Below are 19,524 nucleotides of genomic sequence, written 5' to 3'. Positions count from 1 at the left end.
AAATTGCTGGTTTCAAATGAGTCATCCGGGCGCCAGATGGCGCAAGACCGTAAAATCCCGGCAAATGTTGGCTCTTGGTTTTTGTTTTTGCGCTCCGGCTTCCGTTACGAGCAGTGAGGAGGTATATCAAATGTGCTGGTTAGCCTTTTTAAAGAAAAAAAGTAGATTAATATGAACTGACTTGTAATTAATTTTAAATTCTATTTAATAGTGGTAGGTATAGAGACAGTGGAACGAATGTTGGGTCTTTTCTTGACACATTTCATAAGGAGCAGACATTAGCAACACTAGCCTTAGCTTTCGTTAGCTAGCTAACGTTTCCCAGTTTCTCCTGGGAAATTTGCTTCAGTATCAAACGACGGAATCACAAAAGGTTATAGCGGAGATTTGTGATTTAGCTGTTGCACGTTATAACCGATTTAATTTTTTTTTTAATTTTTTGCTTTTCCAAGCAGTGAAGGACTGAATGATGATACCGTAGGCTCGATAAATATTAAGAAGTGAAACGTGTTTGTGTGTCCGAAGGCAACAGGAGCACTGACGGACAGCAATGTCGCTCTATGATGACCTCGGTGTGGGTGCCAGTGACACTAAGACCGAAGGCTGGTCCAAGAACTTCAAGCTGCTACAGTCCCAGCTGAAGGTGAAGAAGGCGGCTCTGACACAGGCCAAGGTGCGTGCAGTACTACACATGTATTATAGTGGGCTGTCATTCAATCAAGCTTAACGTACACTTTTGTTTATAAGATGGTCAGAAATGATGATACTAGTGCTTATGTGTGTACATGTGTACATTTTTATTAGCTTGTGAAAAAAGCTCTTTTTTTATATTGTTAAATATTAATGTAATTTAATTAACAAAATATTTTATATTATTTTACATTTGGTCTGAAAAATGTTATGAATGTTTTGAATTAAATCTGGTCTAGTACATCCCAGTCTTGCCTCATTCTTCCCTTCTATGTAAAACTGAGCGGTTGCCGTCAGCCTTCATTAAGCTGTATGATTTAAACACAGTATCAGACTAAGTTAATAGTTCTGCAGATTTTAATAAAACTTCTGCAGCTTTACAGGACTTTTTAAAAAAAAATAAACAAATGGCCGTGGATGGAGCAGCTACGAAGCTCACTTTTCATCACTTTGGAGTTTGTTGATCAGGTGCTTTGATGAAGGACTCCCACTCACTTTTTCCCAGTAAAGGTTTTAATGTTGATCACAGGAAGCACGCTGATGTTTTGGACACCTGAAACAAGTTTTCTTTCACTCAGCCTGAGCTTACCGTCTCGGTAACGGCTCTGCCTTTTTGCTCTTTGCAATCTGTGTATGTGTAAAAAGAATATGGCTCCATCTTAAACCAGCGTCATCATCACTCTTGCCGTTGTGTTATCAGTGCTTTTGTTGAAAACTGGCGGCTGTGTGGACTTAATTTGGTCAAACCTATTATTTACATGCTGCTCCTAAATAAGTTTCTATTGTAGGTTTGTTTTTACATGTAAATGTGGGTGAAATGCTTGCATTTCCATGGTGATAATGGCACGCTACAGAGTCGTATGTTAAACGAAGCATCAAAGCAAAAGATTTGTGTTTAAAAACTTTTTTTAAATTGAAATATTTGATTTACTTGATGAATCATTGCAGCCCTGGGCGACATAGTGGTTATTTGAGTTACAAAATAACCCCTATGAGTAAACCACAAATGAGTATGCCGAAAAGCATCTCTGAATGAACTTGTCTATATACAGCAGTTTTCTTGCCATAATTTGGGCTTGTTTATACAGACTGAGGTTTTTTTCTTTTTAATGCTACTTCCTTTCTGAGTATTGTTGCTGACCATGTCCATCCAATCATGACCACTGTGTGCCCATGTTCTGATGGCTGCTTCCTGCAGATAGCATCCCATGTCACAAAGCTCAGATAATCCCAGACTGGTGTCTTGAATGTGATAATGAGATCCCTGTGCTCGAATGGTCTCTGCAGTCACCAGATTACAATTCAGTAGAGCATGTTTGGGATGTGCAGCCAACATATCCGCAGCAACTGTCTGTCATGCCAGTGTGGAGCAAATGGTTTTCTGTTTGATGTATTTCTACAGTCACTGATCAGAAGAAGAACAAGGTTAATTGGTTGTTTTGTTTATGCTGTTTTTTTTTTTGTTGTTTTTTTTCTTTTCTGTAGACCCAGCGGATGAAGCAGACCACCGTCTTGGCGCCTGTCATTGATCTTAAGAGAGGAAGTTCCAGTGATGAGCGACAGATCACAGACGCTCCTCCACATGTTGCGGCTGGCCTCAAGGTACGGCTCACAGTGTTTGTTATGGATGGGTACTCAAGACCAGTGTTAAACTGTTACTGGGTTGGTCAGTATGGAAATATTGAAAAACACCTGGACAAATTATGCTGTTTGTGCAGCATTACTTGAGTCTTAAATATCTGTAATGCTGCACAAACATCGGTCAAACGGTCTTTTATAACGACAAAGCTGGTGGTGATCGTGTCTGACGTTGCTGTGTGTTCACATTCTCTCTGATCGTGGCTTGCAGGCTGAATGTTAAAAGCAAAGGCTCACTTTGAGACAGGTTGCATATTAGTAGAGTAACACCAGCAACCTTTGGAAAGCTTTACAAGGATTCTTTTAGTCAATGCTTCCTCGGATATGATGAGATTTGCTGAACTACAAATAAAACTGTTTCCAAATCAAGTCGAGACTGAATGCTGTTTTTAAAATAAATCTGCTGATTTGTTTGATAAGCAGCAGCCACTGCTTCTTTATTGGACACTGGTCAGATACTAAATTCAAGCTTATTCTCAGTTTCTACATGAGACAGGAAGAAACAGATTTACACGGCTGTCGTCATGGTTCAGTGATGAGTGTATGTGGAGCTGCAGTCGCTCCTTTCTGGGTGACAGTGAGGCAGCGCTGCAGTAGAGATGAGCAAGGTGGAATGAAATAAGTTTTATTTCTTTAGTTAAAAACAACTGCTCTTTGCTTTGCAGGTATAAAGATAATTGAAGAATCACATCACCAGTCTAATATGCATAAACATGTATAAAAACCACATTTCCCCTGCGTTCATCCACCCCTCGTGTGCCATAAATCCAGCTTTATCTTTAGTATTACATATAGTATTCTATAGCGTAATGTTGTCAACCAGTTCTTTCATGTTGTCTGTATTTTGCTGTTTTTAATTTTTTTTTAAAAATTTAATTCAGTTGGATCTTTGCCAAAGATGCAGAGGGAGAATATAACAGTGTCCAGTGTAAAAATTGTAAAGGAACTCATTTATCTCACTCATATGTTGCTGGTTCTTGCTTTAGGATGCAGTCCCCAGTGCCTTCTCTGCTAGTGATGTGCTGATCCCCTTAGCAGACGAGTATGACCCCATGTTCCCCAATGACTACGAGAAGGTGGTGAAGCGTCACAGAGAAGAACGGCAGCGACAGAGGGAGCAGGAGCGGCAGAAGGAAATTGAAGAGAGGGAAAAGTATGGCTGTTTTCTTTTCTTTTGTTTTAAATTCTCCTCAGTAGGCGATGTATTATACAAGCTAAAGATTGACAAACTAGATGAAATAAAATACTTGAAGCTTTCTATTCTTCCACATTTAAAATGATTAAAATAGATTTTTATTTATTAGTTTTCAGGAATTTGGAGGATCTTTACTTTGATTTAGAAATGAACTGAATGAAGCAGACAACTAAATCCTGAATGTGGGCGTTGTGTCTGCAGGAAAAGGAAAGACAGACACGAAAGTGGAGCTCCCAGTGGTTTCTCTCGTTTCCCGGCAGCAGAGGAAGACTCGGATGAGGAGGAGGAGTACGAAAAGGAGAGGAGGAAAAGAAGTGAGTTCTTGAAACACTGAATGATGTTTTGACTCTGATTTGCAAGTAAAATAATCTGTGATCTGATCCTTATCCACATTGTTTAGACATTTAGCGTCTCGTGATTTCAAATCAGTTGACACCCTAGATGGTTTGTGCCCCTCCCAGAGATTACTTGTCTTTGTTTTCTTATCATAAATTGATCACTGAAGTTATTTTGAAAGTAAAACAAAAAGTAAAACCCACTTGCCTGATTGTTTGATCTGTTTTTGTCTCTGTTTCAGGCATGGGTGGAGCAGCCATTGCCCCTCCATCTTCCCTTGTGGACAGAGATGGTAAGTCTGATAAGTCTGAGGGGATATTTATCTTAGTAGCAGCATACAACTGGCTCACTGCAGAATAATGAAGAGAAACTGTAGGGTTTTTTTCTCCTGCAGGGTTAGGATTTTTAGGGAAAATGGGGCTTATGAGCTTGAATATTTTTAGTAGAATTTCATTTAAAATATATCTGAATTTTCTTTCTGTGTCATGGACACAGAACGTGACACACAGATTTTGGGATCTTGTGAAAACCGATGGGCTGGTAAAGTCAGGATTGTCAGGTTTGAGCTTTGCTCCACCGTGCAATACCATCTGAGAAGTATCTGATTGGGAGTGGCTTTGTTTTTCAGCATGATAGCACACATTAATAGTGTGTTTACACGCATTGGTAGATAGAGGTATGTTTTTACTGGATAGATAAAGGCACACCTGGATATGCTGGAACACTATCACTCATGAATTGGCCTCCTCAAAGCCTAAACCTCAACCTTATTGAAGCAGTGTGGGATCATCTCGACAGAGAACGGGACACAAGGCAGCCAGTGTGTACTGCCACACTGCATTTTAAGTTTTTTTAACTTTAACACAGTACAAAAATTTAGCTTTCAGACTTCTGAATGCTCATTTCTTTCTGCTCCTAGAACCATATAATGGCAGTAAGAGTGGATATCATATACTGTAATTCCAAAAGTGCTTCCTCACCCACTCACTCACGGCCAAAGTGGATAAAATCAAGCATGCAGGCATTCAGACTGCTTCTACAAATGTTTGTGGGTGAATGGATTGCTCTCAGGAGCTTAGTGAATTCCAGTGTGGTACTGTGATAGGATAGCAACAAGTCTAGTCATGAAATTTCTTCACTGCTAAATCTTCCACAGTCATCTGTTAGTAGTATTATAACCAAGTAGAAACGATTGAAAATGACAACAACTCAGACATGAAGCAGCAGGTCATGTAAAATCAGAGAGCGGGGTCAGCGGTTGTTAAGTGAATGCCTTTGGCAATATCGTGTATGTTTGTCTCAGGTTACTACAGGGCGGCCTGTCGAGGAAATGGAATGATGGTGGTGTTAAAGTTAAAGGAAGAGGAACTAAAACATGGTTTCAGACAGGATGAATATAGCTGTATTTACCAACCCCCATCTAACTGTGAATCATGCAGCTCCAAATAAAGATGTGGCGCTTCAAATGACCATAATAGGTCACCTTTATATGCCTAAAGTTTACTTTGAATGCATGTTGACATTGCAGTTGAGCCCTTTGTTACTGCATCAGCCATTTTCTGTTTGTGTGTGTGATCTCAGGCTCTTCATTTTCCTATGAAGATGAGGGCCGTCCTGCCAGAGGCTCAAAGGCGGCCATCCCTCCACCTATGTATGAAGACTCAGACCGGCCCCGCTCACCACCCGGACCGACCAGCTCCTTCCTTGCTAACATGGGGTGGGTGCTTATATTACACAACAAGTAGATTTATATAGTTCATTTATTTTTGCTTGAATAAAAAGTACTTCAAGTTAAGTACTACAGTTAATCAGTTGTATATCATGTTTATATGTACTGTATAGCTGAATGTTTCATTAATTCTCCTTCACCTGCAGAGGCACAGTGGCCCATAAGATTATGCAGAAATATGGCTTCAAAGAAGGCCAGGGCCTCGGGAAGCACGAGCAAGGCCTCAGCACGGCACTGTCCGTGGAAAAGACCAGCAAGAGAGGTGGAAAGATCATCATAGGTGACGCAGCAGAAAAACGTAAGAGCGACCTTTGTGCTTTTTTTTTTTTTTGTCCTTTCCATCTTTAGCTTAGGGCTGGGCGATGCCTTTGTATTTGTTTTGTTTTTAAACGGTACATTAGCAGGTTAGATCAGAGAAGTTGGTTGATCGAGTTATAATTTGATCATTGTGTCACATAAATGTTTGTGCAGTCATATAGATGTTTACGGCTCTCTCCCCTGCCCCCACTCTCTCATTACTTTGAATTCTATGCTCACTCTCACAGTGAAAACCAAAACTAAACTGCACTTAGCTGAACTACTGTCATTATTTTAAACATAAGACTGCCATTTGTTAAAAACGGCATTACGTCTTAATTAAATATACAAATTAAGAAATGTATATTAATTTGTAATCATGTGTCAGACTGTCAGTTTAGGTTTTTATACAAATTCCTGCAAATGTTTCACTCTAAAAGCCTCGTTAAGAAATGAAGCTGGTTAGAAAGCAAAGCAATAAGCTAATGTTTTCTTTCATGATGCTTCAAGAGTTGACTTAGTGAGTCAGTTTACACTTGAACTCACTAAGCGTGGGTAAAATTGGCACGTACAAAAAGACCTTGTAGGAAAACACAAATCATCATTTGCAGTCAGGTCATGACTGTATCTGTGTTAATAAAGTTTCTGTGCCACTTGTGTAAATAGGCACATTACAGTTTAGTTGGGTTTTGTGTGTGTGTGTGTGTGTGTGTGTGTGTGTGTGTTAATGTTCCCATGATGGACCAATCTCTGAGTAAAAACAGAACTAAAACCCTGAAATACTGCAAACCCATCAGCTCACTGTAAAATGATTTCTGCTGCTTGTAATAATCATCCTTACGTGTCTAGTAAGGATTCTTCTCCCTCCATTACTCAATGTTAAGTTCACTGTACCTCTGTATATTATAATGACAGTGTTACCTGAAGCATGCAGCGTGTGGGTCTCAACCCTAAACATGCAGGAGTGAAAAGCCAGAGGTCGGACCCAAAGCTTTGGCTTCGTGCTTGTAGCTTTGTGCCATCCAACCGTGCCAGTTAGGCGCTTGTAAGACTCCTAACAGCATTTACGACAGGCACATGTGTGCCTGGTGTGGCTGTGGGGTCACGGCAGATGGCTGCCCCACCCTGAGCCTGGTTATGCCAGAGGTTTCTTCCTGTTAAAAGGGGAATTTTTCCTTCCCATTGTCACCAAGTGCTTACTAATAGGGGGTCATCTGATTTTTGGGTTTTCTCTGTGTTATTGTCGGGTCTTTTCCTTACAAAAGTCATTTAATTCAAGAGGGCTGCGGCCCACTTAAATACCAGAAAATGCCATGGGCCAAATCTTAAAAGAAAAGTCAAGTTACAAGAGAAAGCAATTCATTTCCTAAAAATTCGGTTTAAAAAAACCAAACAAAACCATAAGCAACACAGGCTTTTTTGCTCTAAATGGCTAAAACGTATTGCAGTCATATGCTAAGTGCTGAGCCACTGTGTGACCCACCTACCACTGGGCCCCAAGTTCCAGTGCAAGAGCAACATTACTCACTACTCTGCCCTAAATAGTCAGAGTAGTGAGTAATATCACAAACTAATCACTTCCTATTACCAGTTTTAATTCCCTTTTTATAGAAATGAATCATTTTATATAAATATGTAACTGTAAATGTTTATAACGTCAAACTGAATTTCTGTGATTACTGTGGGCCACCTGCAGTACCTTCATAGCCCACTCGGGGTCCCCAGCCAAACCTTGAGTATCACTGCCTTACAATATCAAGCTGCTTGAAGTGACTGTTGATGTGATTTGGCGCCATATAATTTAAAATAAATAAATAAATATATAGGTCTCCATCAATTTTACAGTTTTGGTTTATTGGCTTCTGTTTATAAAATACTCTTTTATGACCCCTTTAAACTAGGTTAGCTCAACTGGATTTTAAATTTTGTTTTATTTTTTTATTTCTTCACATTGTGCTCCAGTAGCACGTTACTCTCAGCCTACCCCTCAAGATCCACATCGCCCAGCCCTACCGCTCGTGTTCTGATGTTTATGCCCCACCCCGCCTTTCTGTGTTCCTTTTCACCCTGTCTGCTTTAACGTGATTTTCTGTATCTGTCAGCTGCATCAAAAGCTGCTTTTATTGTCTCAAGCCTGTCCTGGTCTGTGTGAGCATGTGGATTATTTAGCCGTCCACTGTTTTCACATACTTTTGTTTTGGGTGTGACCACAGCAAGATTCCATTTCAATATCAGTTAGATGTTTTACAGTGACCTTTACATGCATGTCTTTTCATTTTTTGTGTGTGTGTGTGTGTGTGTGTGTGTGTGTGCGCGCGTGTGTGTGAGCAGCAGGCTCCAGCCAATCAGGTGCCACTGAGACTTCAGGCTCTGCAGGTTGGCCTCCACTCCCATTTTCTCCCTTTCATATTGCAGAATGTGCCACACGGATCATCTTTAAAGTTTGTGTTTGCATGACTTTTATATACATGCATACTGTCACACAGTTACTCTATGCGCGTGTCACAGATTCATTGTATTAGCATGAATCTCTGCATCCATGTTCTCTACGCAGCATATTTGTGTTAAAACAGCTGTCAGCTTGGACACATCCAGTTATTGATACCTTCGTACCTTCCTGACTTATCACATATGGTAACTGGGGGTATTATAAGCTTGTAAAGTAGATGAGGATTATTTCAAAGCTAACTTACTTTATTGGAACCTTGCATAACCACATTTAATATAGACGTGTGGACTTTGACCTACAAAGAAAGAAGGCTGCTAGTGCTTCCACTGCTAACATTGATCATATTAAGTTGGTGTTCTCTTACTTCAAGAGTAGATGATTAGTTTAATGGTTAAATTTCTGTTTAATTAGGACATTTGCACTTTGGGACACCTACATTCTTCCATAGCTTATTGATGTGAGTTTGTTGCCACATTTGACACCAGGCAGTAGCTAAAAGTGCGCTAAATGGAGATAAAGTGTGTATCTGTTCTCAAGGGTAATACTGCACACTAGGGCTGCACAATTAATTGTTAGAAAATCGCGATCTCAATTCATACATATGTGCGATCTCATTTCCAAATGACAACGATTAAAAAAAGAAAAAAAAAAAGATGACCGCATTTTGATCCGGGACATAATCTGCATGAAAACAAATGACAAGGGCGGAGCCTTATACCACGTGATACAGAAGCCAGCAGGCAGGGAAAAAAACAACGGAGAGCACGTGAGAGATGATGAAGCTGTAAAGGCCAAGAAAGTGACAGGAGAAAATCCGTCCCGGTCAACCACCCAAACATCAATAACGGGAACCTTATACCGTGCTTCCCCATACCCGTCGAATTCCCGCAGGCACAAAGAAATTACGGAGGCTATCACTTATCACCTGGCTAAATACAGTGGGGCAAAAAAGTATTTAGTCAGCCACCGATTGTGCAAGTTCCCCCACCTAAAATGATGACAGAGGTCAGTAATTTGCACCAGAGGTACACTTCAACTGTGAGAGACAGAATGTGAAAAAAAAATCCATGAATTCACATGGTAGGATTTGTAAAGAATTTATTCGTAAATCAGGGTGGAAAATAAGTATTTGGTCAATAACAGAAATACAACTCAATACTTTGTAACATAACCTTTGTTGGCAATAACAGAGGTCAAACGTTTACTATAGGTCTTTACCAGGTTTGCACACACAGTAGCTGGTATTTTGGCCCATTCCTCCATGCAGATCTTCTCGAGAGCAGTGATGTTTTGGGGCTGTCGCCGAGCAACACGGACTTTCAACTCCCGCCACAGATTTTCTATGGGGTTGAGGTCTGGAGACTGGCTAGGCCACTCCAGGACTTTCAAATGCTTCTTACGGAGCCACTCCTTTGTTGCCCGGGCGGTGTGTTTTGGATCATTGTCATGTTGGAAGACCCAGCCTCGTTTCATCTTCAAAGTTCTCACTGATGGAAGGAGGTTTTGGCTCAAAATCTCACGATACATGGCCCCATTCATTCTGTCCTTAACACGGATCAGTCGTCCTGTCCCCTTGGCAGAAAAACAGCCCCATAGCATGATGTTTCCACCCCCATGCTTCACAGTAGGTATGGTGTTCTTGGGATGCAACTCAGTATTCTTCTTCCTCCAAACACGACGAGTTGAGTTTATACCAAAAAGTTCTACTTTGGTTTCATCTGACCACATGACATTCTCCCAATCCTCTGCTGTATCATCCATGTGCTCTCTGGCAAACTTCAGACGGGCCTGGACATGCACTGGCTTCAGCAGCGGAACACGTCTGGCACTGCGGGATTTGATTCCCTGCCGTTGTAGTGTGTTACTGATGGTGACCTTTGGTCTTGGCCATGGCGGCGTTTGGAGTCTGACTGTTTGAGGCTGTGGACAGGTGTCTTTTATACAGATGATGAGTTCAAACAGGTGCCATTCATACAGGTAACGAGTGGGGGACAGAAAAGCTTCTTACAGAAGACGTTACAGGTCTGTGAGAGCCAGAGATTTTCCTTGTTTGAGGTGACCAAATACTTATTTTCCACCCTGATTTACGAATAAATTCTTTACAAATCCTACCATGTGGATTCATGGATTTTTTTTTTTTCACATTCTGTCTCTCACAGTTGAAGTGTACCTCTGGCGCAAATTACTGCCCTCTGTCACCATTTTAAGTGGGGGAACTTGCACAATCGGTGGCTGACTAAATACTTTTTTGCCCCACTGTATATGGTTCCCATCAACACTGAGCAAAACAAGGGATTTAGACAAACCCTAGACAAACGCTACACTGTGCCGTCCCACAACTATTTTTCAAATGTTGCACTACCTGCTGTATACACACAGTGTCGAGCAACGGTGGAGACGGAATTACAAGCAGTACAACATTTTGCGGCAAAGACAAAATGTGAGACATTTATGGTTTTTATGTTCAGTCCCAACTGTTACGAAGTTGATGTGCACTTAATAAATGCAATAAATATTTATATTGGAAAAGAAAATCATGAGAGAATCGTGATCTCAATTCTAAGCAAAAAAAATCGTGATTCTCATTATATGCAAAATCGTGCAGCCCTACTGCACACAGCTGTATCCATTTTGTCTGGCTCACTTTTATCAGCAGGAGTTTTGTTTGCACTCTGTCTATGACCCTGTTCACAGCTCACTTAGCTCCACTCAGTGTTTCACATGTAGAGACTGCCCTCTGGTGGCGTCATTATGCAGTGCACTATAATATGACAACCTCGATACAGCATCAACAGTATATAACACCAAATCTCTGTCTGTTTGTTTGCTTACAAACTCGATCTGATAATCAGGAGTTGAGTAACCCAAACTTGGCTCATATCTTAGTCCCCTGAAGCTTCTTGTCTGTATCAGATAATGGGAATATTATTATGTTGCCTGGCAGACACCTACCAGTGGGCAAAAAGTGATTGAGTTTGTGCACCTGTAACACCTTCAGAAGGATCTTATTATTTTAATTTAATGACATTAGTATCTAATTTATCATATCTTGAATATTCATATTTCCATGTACATCTGAAGTCAAGTTTAAATGGCCTGCATTTGTTTACTGTATTTAGGGTCTATATCAAAACTTTAATGTTGGATAAATAACTGTATAATTGTACTTTTATGCTAAGGGCTTTCAAGCCATGTGAATTCCTCCAGCCTACTAAAGCACTTTCTTTCCAGCTTGTTATTTTTGCCAGGTGCTACTGTAGGTAAACCATAAGGCTAATGTAAATAAGCCAATGTCATAAAAAATTAAGTTATAAAATCCTCTTTTACTATATCGTCTTCCATACCAGTTTTTCATTATTCACGTAATCTGCGGTAGACACTGTCTGGATACTAAGTGTTGTAGTAGATTCCACAGCTGGTTGACTTAAAAATCATATATGCATGGCAATACATCATGCTGTTTATAAACGTACTATGAGTCCCCTAATTATCTTCTATTTATCAATTTGGCCTCGATCACCTTTTTGTAACTTTTGTAAATGCGATTCGATCAAACAATGCTGTAGTTTGGTTATGTACTGCAATCTGCAACACAAATGCTCTGCTGTGCTATAATGCTGTGATGCCGCCCAGGCTGAAGCTGCAACCCGGCCTCAATATGAAAATTAATTTTAACCTCCTAGGACCTGGCGTCCACATATGTGGACATCACTTTTTGGGTTATTTAGACCAAAATACTCAATTTTGCTCTACAAGGGCCTGATATCCACTTACAAGGACATTATACTGCTACTGTTCTATCAAAATTTTAAACGAATATCCTCATATGTGGCTCTTATTTTTCTTAAAGACAAAAATCTGGTAAAAAAAAGATCTGGTAATTCTTTGTTTTTACGTTCATTGGGCCCCAATATGCCCAAATATCAAAGAGAAATTAAAATGCATGCCGTGGAAGGGTTCAAGTCTTAGGAGGTTAAGTCTTTCCTGCTTTGAATTTGGTCTGTGCTTCTTATAGCAGGGTGCAGAGTTTTGCCTGTACAGCATGCTCTTTGCTGCCAATGCGAACAAGCTTCAAGTCTCCCTTATTTTCCCCTCTCAACAGCTTTTCATCAAATGTTTGGCTTCTGTGCAGTTTTCGCTCTTTGACCTGTTCTCCGAACCCCTGGACAATCATTTATGACAAGTCAAATCTGCAATGTATTCCATTATGACTTAACCCAGTAAAGCCTGCGCATTCACATAATTGCCTTAAAATTCCCGCCTTTTTTTCTTTTTTTAAAAATTGGAGCATTTATGGAAAATTCTGACAAATTAAAAAAAAAAACAAAAAAACCCCAATTAACATCAATTCGTATACATGAGGGTTTTTTTTTGCTTGCAATTTATTGCTTATATATATATATATATATATATATATATATATATATATATATATATATATATATATATATATATATATATATATATATATATATATATATATATATATATATATATATATATATATATATATATATATATAGAGAGAGAGCGAGCATAGATTAAAAATGAAATAGCCGATTTGTAATAAGAGGCCGACTCCTACGGAAGCGTAGAGCAAAAGAAAAATACAAGTGTATCACGTTATAACGTGAAAGGTTTATTGTTCTAACAATATACTTTTCACGTTTGAACAACATAATATCACGTTATTACAATATACATAATTATCACGTTCGTACAATATAATATTGATATTGTACGAACGTGATATTATGTTGTTCAAACGTGAAAAGTATATTGTACAAACAGGAAAAGTATCTTGTTAGAACAATAAACCTTTCACGTTATAACGTGATACACTTGTATTTTTCTTTTGCCTGGGTGGCAGCTCTACGCTTCCGTAGACTCCTCCCTGGCATTAAACATGTCAGTGTTTCTGTTTAACCACTAGAGGGCACAATTGGATATCGCTCCATCCATGTTTACCTTATCTGTATGGCTGTTGAATAACTTGAGCTCTGTTATCAGCGTTGTTTATTGTCCAGTTAAATGACTGTCAAATAAGAACATAGCTACTCTGATAGTCTCTCATATTCTCAAATGTGCTAGCAGCTTAAGCACACCCTTTACCCCTTATTATTATTAATTAGTAATATCAATACTTTTGTCAGATCGTCATTTAGATTTCCGAAATGTGGAAAAATAGTGTGGAAATTGCATTTTTTTTTCTTTTTTGTTTGTTTGTTTGTTTGTTTGTTTTTTTAGTTGTTTAACTTAATATCTAAACGGAAAAATATAAAGATGAGCAGGAAAACTTCAGCTCTGTTTTGTTTTATACATTTCAGTATTTGAGTGAGACTGGCAACTTGGCCACTTTCCAGAAATCTTAACAGTTTTATTACTTGAATGACCCAGAACGACCCAGAGTGGCTTCTCAGCAGCACAGTAAAAGCCAACTGGATGTCAGACGAAGCAGATATCAGACCAGCTGACGCAAAACAAACTGCTGAATTGTTTCATTTATCATCTGTGTTGAATCAAGCTCCCAAGTTTTGAACAGTCCCGCACAAATCCACTTATCGTCCGACACCTTCTGTTGCTCCATCCAGCATACCTGCTGCCTGTAAATATTCTGATGATAAGGAAAAAATTACGATCACCTCTGTTTTCTTCCAATCAGCTGACTCCTCCAAGAAGTCTGACGCGAACCCGCTCACTGAGATCCTGAAAAACCCGACCAAGGTGGTCCTGCTGAGGGTACGTGTATCCCTGTGTGCTGTTAAATTCCCCCTTTCTAGGTTTGGCTACTATAGCATTAGAAAAATGATCAGTGGGTTATAAGTGGCACATGTTATTATTTCAACACAGAACACTGGGGTGATGGAAAGACTGCAGTTTTAATATGAGATTATGACTAGTCTGATGTCCCGTGCAGCTTGGTTACATGTGTCGTTTCCCTTCGTAGAACATGGTGGGGCGAGGAGAGGTGGACGAGGACTTGGAGGGAGAGACGAAAGAGGAATGTGAGAAATACGGCAAAGTAGTTAAATGTGTCATTTTTGAGGTGAGATGAAGTGATTTATAAAACTCGATTTACGTAAAGTCATCAAAACAGAAGCGTGAAGATTCTTTCCGCTGTCAGATTGCAGAGGTGCCAGATGATGAAGCCGTCAGAATATTTCTGGAGTTTGAGAGGGTGGAGTCGGCCATCAAAGGTCAGTATTCACTTCTTTTAAGCGCCATCCCTGGAATAGGCCTCAACTCATGAGATATCGGGCATTTGCATCAGACCATGTTGCCTTCAAGCATCACAGGAGTTTGAGGAACTTCCTCGCTGTGCACTTGTTCATAATGAAAGTGGTTGCCTCAGACATTTCCATTCTCATTTAAACAATGGTTTTCAGTCTGCATATGTAGGCGACTGTTTCCTAAATTACTTCATGTAACAGCATCGCACTTTTCCTTTTTCTTTCTCTTTTTTTGGGGGGGAGGAATCATTGCATAACTGCTCTAATAATGTGGGTGAAAATGTGTCCCATTCTAAATGAGTTGGCCCAGATCGGAAACAAGGTGAGACTCCCATTCCCTGCGGTGTTACATCATTTGTGACCCAGCAACCCAGGCGTCTCCCTGTGGCACCGGCAGAACCGCGCTTATATCACAGCTCTCAGAAAGCAGGGCAGGTTCTCAAAGAACGACACTAAAACCTGCCATAAAGAATCAAATTAAAAGTCTCACACTAAGTGATCCGTTTCTGCAGGTGATGACGAAGCATCCGGAAAGTGAAGTCTGAGGGCATGTTCTCGCACTCACAGGCCGGAGGTGATTGTTGTATTTAGTGTCCGTCACGGTAGCTGTAAATAATATGCTGGAACCCAGTTAAACCTGATTTTCTTCTGTCACTGTGTGAAAATGGGTCATGTTTTTCCTCATGTTAGCTATGATTCCCCTACAACAGGGGTGCCCAATCCCGGTCCTCGAGAGCTACCGTCCTGCAGCTTTTAGATGCATCCTTGTTCCCACACAGCTGAATCAAATGAATGGCTTGTTATCAGGCCTTTGCCAAACATGATGGCATGCTGAAGAGGTAATCAAACCATTTGATTCAGCTGTGTTGGAGTAGGGATGCATCTAAAAGCTGCAGGATAGTAGCTCTCGAGGACCGGGATTGGGCAGCCCTGCCCTACAGGGAAGAGAACGGCGAGTGTAGCATCTAGCACCTGGTTCATTTAAGTTAGTGTCTTCTAGTAGAGGTGATTTAGCTTGTTTTTGCTCATGAATTCCATTTGTAGTTGCTTTGGATATGGCTGGAGTTGTTCAAAGTGCAGTTAAGATTTACCAGTCTGCCCATAACATCCACATTTTTATCTCCCCTCCAAGGTTGCATCTTTGTGCACCTCTGGTCATCATGTGCAACTAAGACTTGAATCCACCAATTGAGACATCAAGCGTGTTGCCAATCTGACTGCAATCTGTCTACATTTGATTTAAACAGACCAAACAGCGCGGTTGTGAAACACCCTTTGATGGCTCCCTTTAAGCCCTGTTCTGATCTTGACCGCTCTCTCTGATTTTTATCGCTCATCTTGAATGTGCACAAAAAGCAAACGCCAACTTCCCCGTTAAAGCGATCGATGCTGTCTTCAGTGTTGAGACAGGGTGAGCGTGACAGTGACTCAAAAGTAGTAAGAAGCAGTTTTGGGTGACAGGATTCCCAGGTCAGACGGTCGGCTAAAGCCTCTCAAATACTGAAACATACTGTATTCTGCTAGAACACTACTAATCAGACATGCAGAGTTGTTGCTGTTAGGTTTTTTTTGTGTTTTGTTTTTTAAGCAGTGGCAACACAACAGTACATCACAGTAGTGTTCACGCTTGAAGGAATGCAATACTACCCAAGAAGATAAGTTTGAAGTTAAATTTTCCCGGCTATTCTTTGAAAGGTTTAATGGCTACATAGAAACCAGCTAAATAATCCTGTCGGTTCTCTTCACTGCTGACGTGAGTATGAGGTGATGGAAAGGTTACAGAGCCTGGCGATTGCACATTGTCCTCAAACAGAAAGTTGTTCATTACCTTCATTAGATTACAGATAGTAAATGACAATAGTTAAAGGAACAGTTTGTCATTTTTCTGAGAAGTTGTAAAGATTTATAATGATGAATTTAGATCTGTTGTTGGACATTTAGCACTTTCTGCTTGGCATTTACCGAAACAGCACAGTGACAGTATTGCACATGAGAGGTGGAAACTCAGATTTTTGCAATTGGCCCTGTTGCATAGGCGTTACTCGGAGTTCCTTTCTCAGGGCACAAAATTTAGTGAGGGGAATATTTAAGTTTTGCTATGCATAAGATGTATATCTAATAACAGTTTTTTTTTCACATTGGTTATTGCTTTGTAGAGGAGACATCGCAGTAAGTTAAGGGTGCGCTTATTAATTTCAGATGAGGATGTGGTTAAAAATGGATGGATTACAAAGCCACCTAATTCTAAATTTGTTTAGTGAACTCCGAAATGACCTGGAAACTAAAAGAGTCACGCAGTGCCAGCGGCAGCAAAACTTATTGCAATTCTTCAATTCTCGGTTTCTGGTTCCTGTAAACTGCGGCTTCTGTGGCTATTTCACAGCCTGCACGGAGGGTCAAAGCGAAACAGCTGACGAATGGCAAGAACAGGGAGGATGACTATGTTGAATTTGGACCCTGTCCTTAGTATATTCAGGCCTTGGATATGGATGTTGGTCTGATGCATTTATGTTAATAAATCTTTATTAAGGAAAAAATGTCTCTTAAGTTTTTTTTTTAAGTTTTATTACACTGAAATTAAAGCATTTTGATTTCAGGGTCATAAAAGGTGCACATGGTTTTCACCATGATCTCGTGATCCTCTAACACATGACTGTTTTTTTTTTTTTTTTTTTTTTGTCATGGGTTACACAAATTCAGCTGCATGCACTTTGGCAATAGGTGTTTTTCTGTCTCTTTCTCAGCGTAGAACCGTTATGGTGGTACTGTCAACATCGAAGCAATTACTAAAGCCTGTTTCCATTCTAACGAGCTCATGACTGCCACTGTAGGCCTACACTGAACGTACACATGTACAACTGATTTATATTGATATGCTTGTCCTGTTAGTAAATTACCCACAGCTCTTGGCAGATTGTGCGAGTCACATTGAAATGAACAGAGTGCGCCTGCGTTTAGAAAACAGCACAATTTTTGTAAATCATCCGCAAACCTAACCGCACCCATAACATAAAATAATTGCTCTCTAACCCTTGTGAAGAAAGCACGTTTAAAAAATGGTCTGAATTCATCTTTGAAAAGATGCACAATTGTACACTAACCATCTGTTTCCATACAAATCAAGATGTTCCCCTTAGCTGCTGTAGTCATAACACACGTTGTTTTGTGCATATGCACACGCTTTATGGCTGTCTACCAACTGAAGTGATCTCCGGCGTCCTTCAAGATCCATTATCATGCTTGGGACACACATGCCTCAGTGACTAATGCTGAATCCTGTCCTCTCTCACACAGTCGGATAAGACGCGTCCTTTTTAAAGGATCATTACCTCAGTGGTTCATCTTTAGGAGACGGTCCTGGGAAATGACCCTGACATAAAATTTCCTATTTTCCTAGAATGCAGACGTACGAGAGCCAAAAAAAGTTTTCTTTTTTTTCTCTTCTTGAGTGTTGTTTGCTGGGAACTACCAGCATGAGCCGGCTGTTTTTCATAAACAGTGTAATAATTTATTTTTTACAAAGGAGAGATGAACCGATCTTTGGAGGTCACAGAGAATAAATCTACCATAAAACATATTGAGACAATAGTGACTTTGTTTTAGTTTGTTGTGTTTTGTTCTTCCTGTGCGTAAGTGATACAACATTCTCATGTTAGTAGGGATCTGCTTCAAAGAAACACAAGGTTTCCAGATTTGTGCCAGATGCTCCACAGCATCGGTGTTCTGATGTCTTTGATGGGCCTGTTTTGATCAGTGTTTTTAATTGAAGGCCACATGCTTACCCAGTAAATATCAGAATAGGGTGCAGCCTCAACTGTACAACTTTTTAACAGCCATATTGTTAAAAAAACAAAACAGCATGCAGCTGAGTTGTTGGGTATCTATACTGATGTGGACTGGGTAAAATGTTAGGAGTGAAAAGATGCCACGTTTGTTTCATGGAGATGGAAAAAGATCAACATTTGTATGTGAAAATGAAGGAGGTTGGTCCATTGGGCTGAAATTTCATTGCAGCAACTCAAAATGGTACTCGGTAAGCCCCACATGCATGCATGTATGCATTACTGATATCACAACATGCTCCTAATGAGATCATGGGTGTCCTTGGGGGATTTCCTCCTAGCTCGGAAGCATCAATGAGTTCCTGGATGATGCAAGGTGCAACCTGCCAGTGTCAGGTGGACTGAAACATAATGTCCCAAAATGTGGTGGATTTTGTTCTTTTTGCATATGACTCTACTTTGTTTTCCCAGGTTCTGACATTAATTGTTCCTCTCTTTTGCAGCTGTTGTGGATCTGAACGGACGATATTTCGGTGGGCGAGTTGTCAAGGCCTGCTTCTACAATCTAGACAAGTTTCGGGTTTTGGACCTCGGCGAGCAGGTTTGAATTCACCCTGGGAAACTACAAGAACCACCACACAAGGAGCTCACATCATCTCCCCACATGTACATAAACCTTTTTTATATTTCCTGAACAGCAGTCTGTGTAGTGATACATGTCTGTAGTATATTGGCTTGTTTGTCCTGTGTTTAAAAAAACAAAAAACCTTTTATGTAAAAAGAATAAAGGATATAAACAACATTGAGTTGATGGTTTTGTCATTTTTACATAGAAAATTTTCTGTTTCTGGTTTTAGATCTTCATTAGTTAAGACAACAAAGCTCATTCTTCATGTTGACTGTCGTTGTGTTCTTAAGTGTCAAAATATGAACACTAATATAACGAGAGGTTAAACTCTAGAAACCCACTCCAATCATATGTTGTATCTCCAGGAAGCCTACTTTCCTTGTCTGAAGTTTGTCTGACATAACGCAGGTTCCTCGCTAGTGTTAACACATCCCCAGGCAGAGACTGTCTTGATTTAGCCTTGCCAGATTATAGGAAGGGGACTGGGACAGTGAACGCAACCCCAGCCTCATTCAGAACTTATGTAAGTGCGCCAGAAGGGCCCTGGAGG

General features: G+C 40.1%; 1 protein-coding gene across 4 annotated transcripts; it reads left to right on the top strand.

The window, feature by feature from the left end:
- Positions 1–30: 30 nt before the first annotated feature.
- rbm17 (RNA binding motif protein 17) lies at positions 31–19,148 on the top strand. 4 transcript variants are annotated; one of them, XM_080887897.1, is made up of 13 exons: positions 31–121; positions 526–673; positions 2,176–2,292; positions 3,315–3,481; positions 3,725–3,837; positions 4,101–4,151; positions 5,462–5,576; positions 5,735–5,886; positions 8,217–8,261; positions 13,997–14,073; positions 14,282–14,380; positions 14,459–14,531; positions 18,850–19,148. In XM_080887897.1, exons 2-13 carry the CDS (start codon positions 551–553, stop codon positions 18,951–18,953), a joined length of 1,236 nt encoding a protein of 411 aa, XP_080744023.1. In that variant the 5' UTR covers positions 31–121; positions 526–550; the 3' UTR covers positions 18,954–19,148. The 4 variants fall into 4 exon arrangements, with proteins under 4 accessions (XP_080744023.1, XP_080744021.1, XP_080744024.1 ...); XM_080887895.1 differs by having other exon boundaries at positions 5,441–5,576; XM_080887896.1 differs by lacking the exon at positions 31–121 and adding an exon at positions 227–373 and having other exon boundaries at positions 5,441–5,576.
- Positions 19,149–19,524: the final 376 nt, after the last annotated feature.

The sequence above is a fragment of the Rhamphochromis sp. 'chilingali' genome (genome assembly GCF_963969265.1).
Source record: "Rhamphochromis sp. 'chilingali' genome assembly, chromosome: 7".
Taxonomy (NCBI): Eukaryota; Metazoa; Chordata; class Actinopteri; order Cichliformes; family Cichlidae; genus Rhamphochromis; species Rhamphochromis sp. 'chilingali'.
Note: the sequence above shows the minus strand (reverse complement) of the source record. Positions and strands in the feature narration are given on the sequence as shown.

What these genes read in the sequence shown, in the direction of transcription:
- rbm17 (XM_080887895.1), top strand. Translation starts at nt 551, where the DNA reads ATGTCGCTCTATGATGACCTCGGTGTGGGTGCCAGTGACACTAAGACC. An exon ending in TTCCCTTGTGGACAGAGATG is followed by an intron (nt 4,152 to 5,440) that starts GTAAGTCTGATA and finishes GTGTGATCTCAG; the next exon opens with GCTCTTCATTTTCCTATGAA. An exon ending in TTAAATGTGTCATTTTTGAG is followed by an intron (nt 14,381 to 14,458) that starts GTGAGATGAAGT and finishes TTCCGCTGTCAG; the next exon opens with ATTGCAGAGGTGCCAGATGA.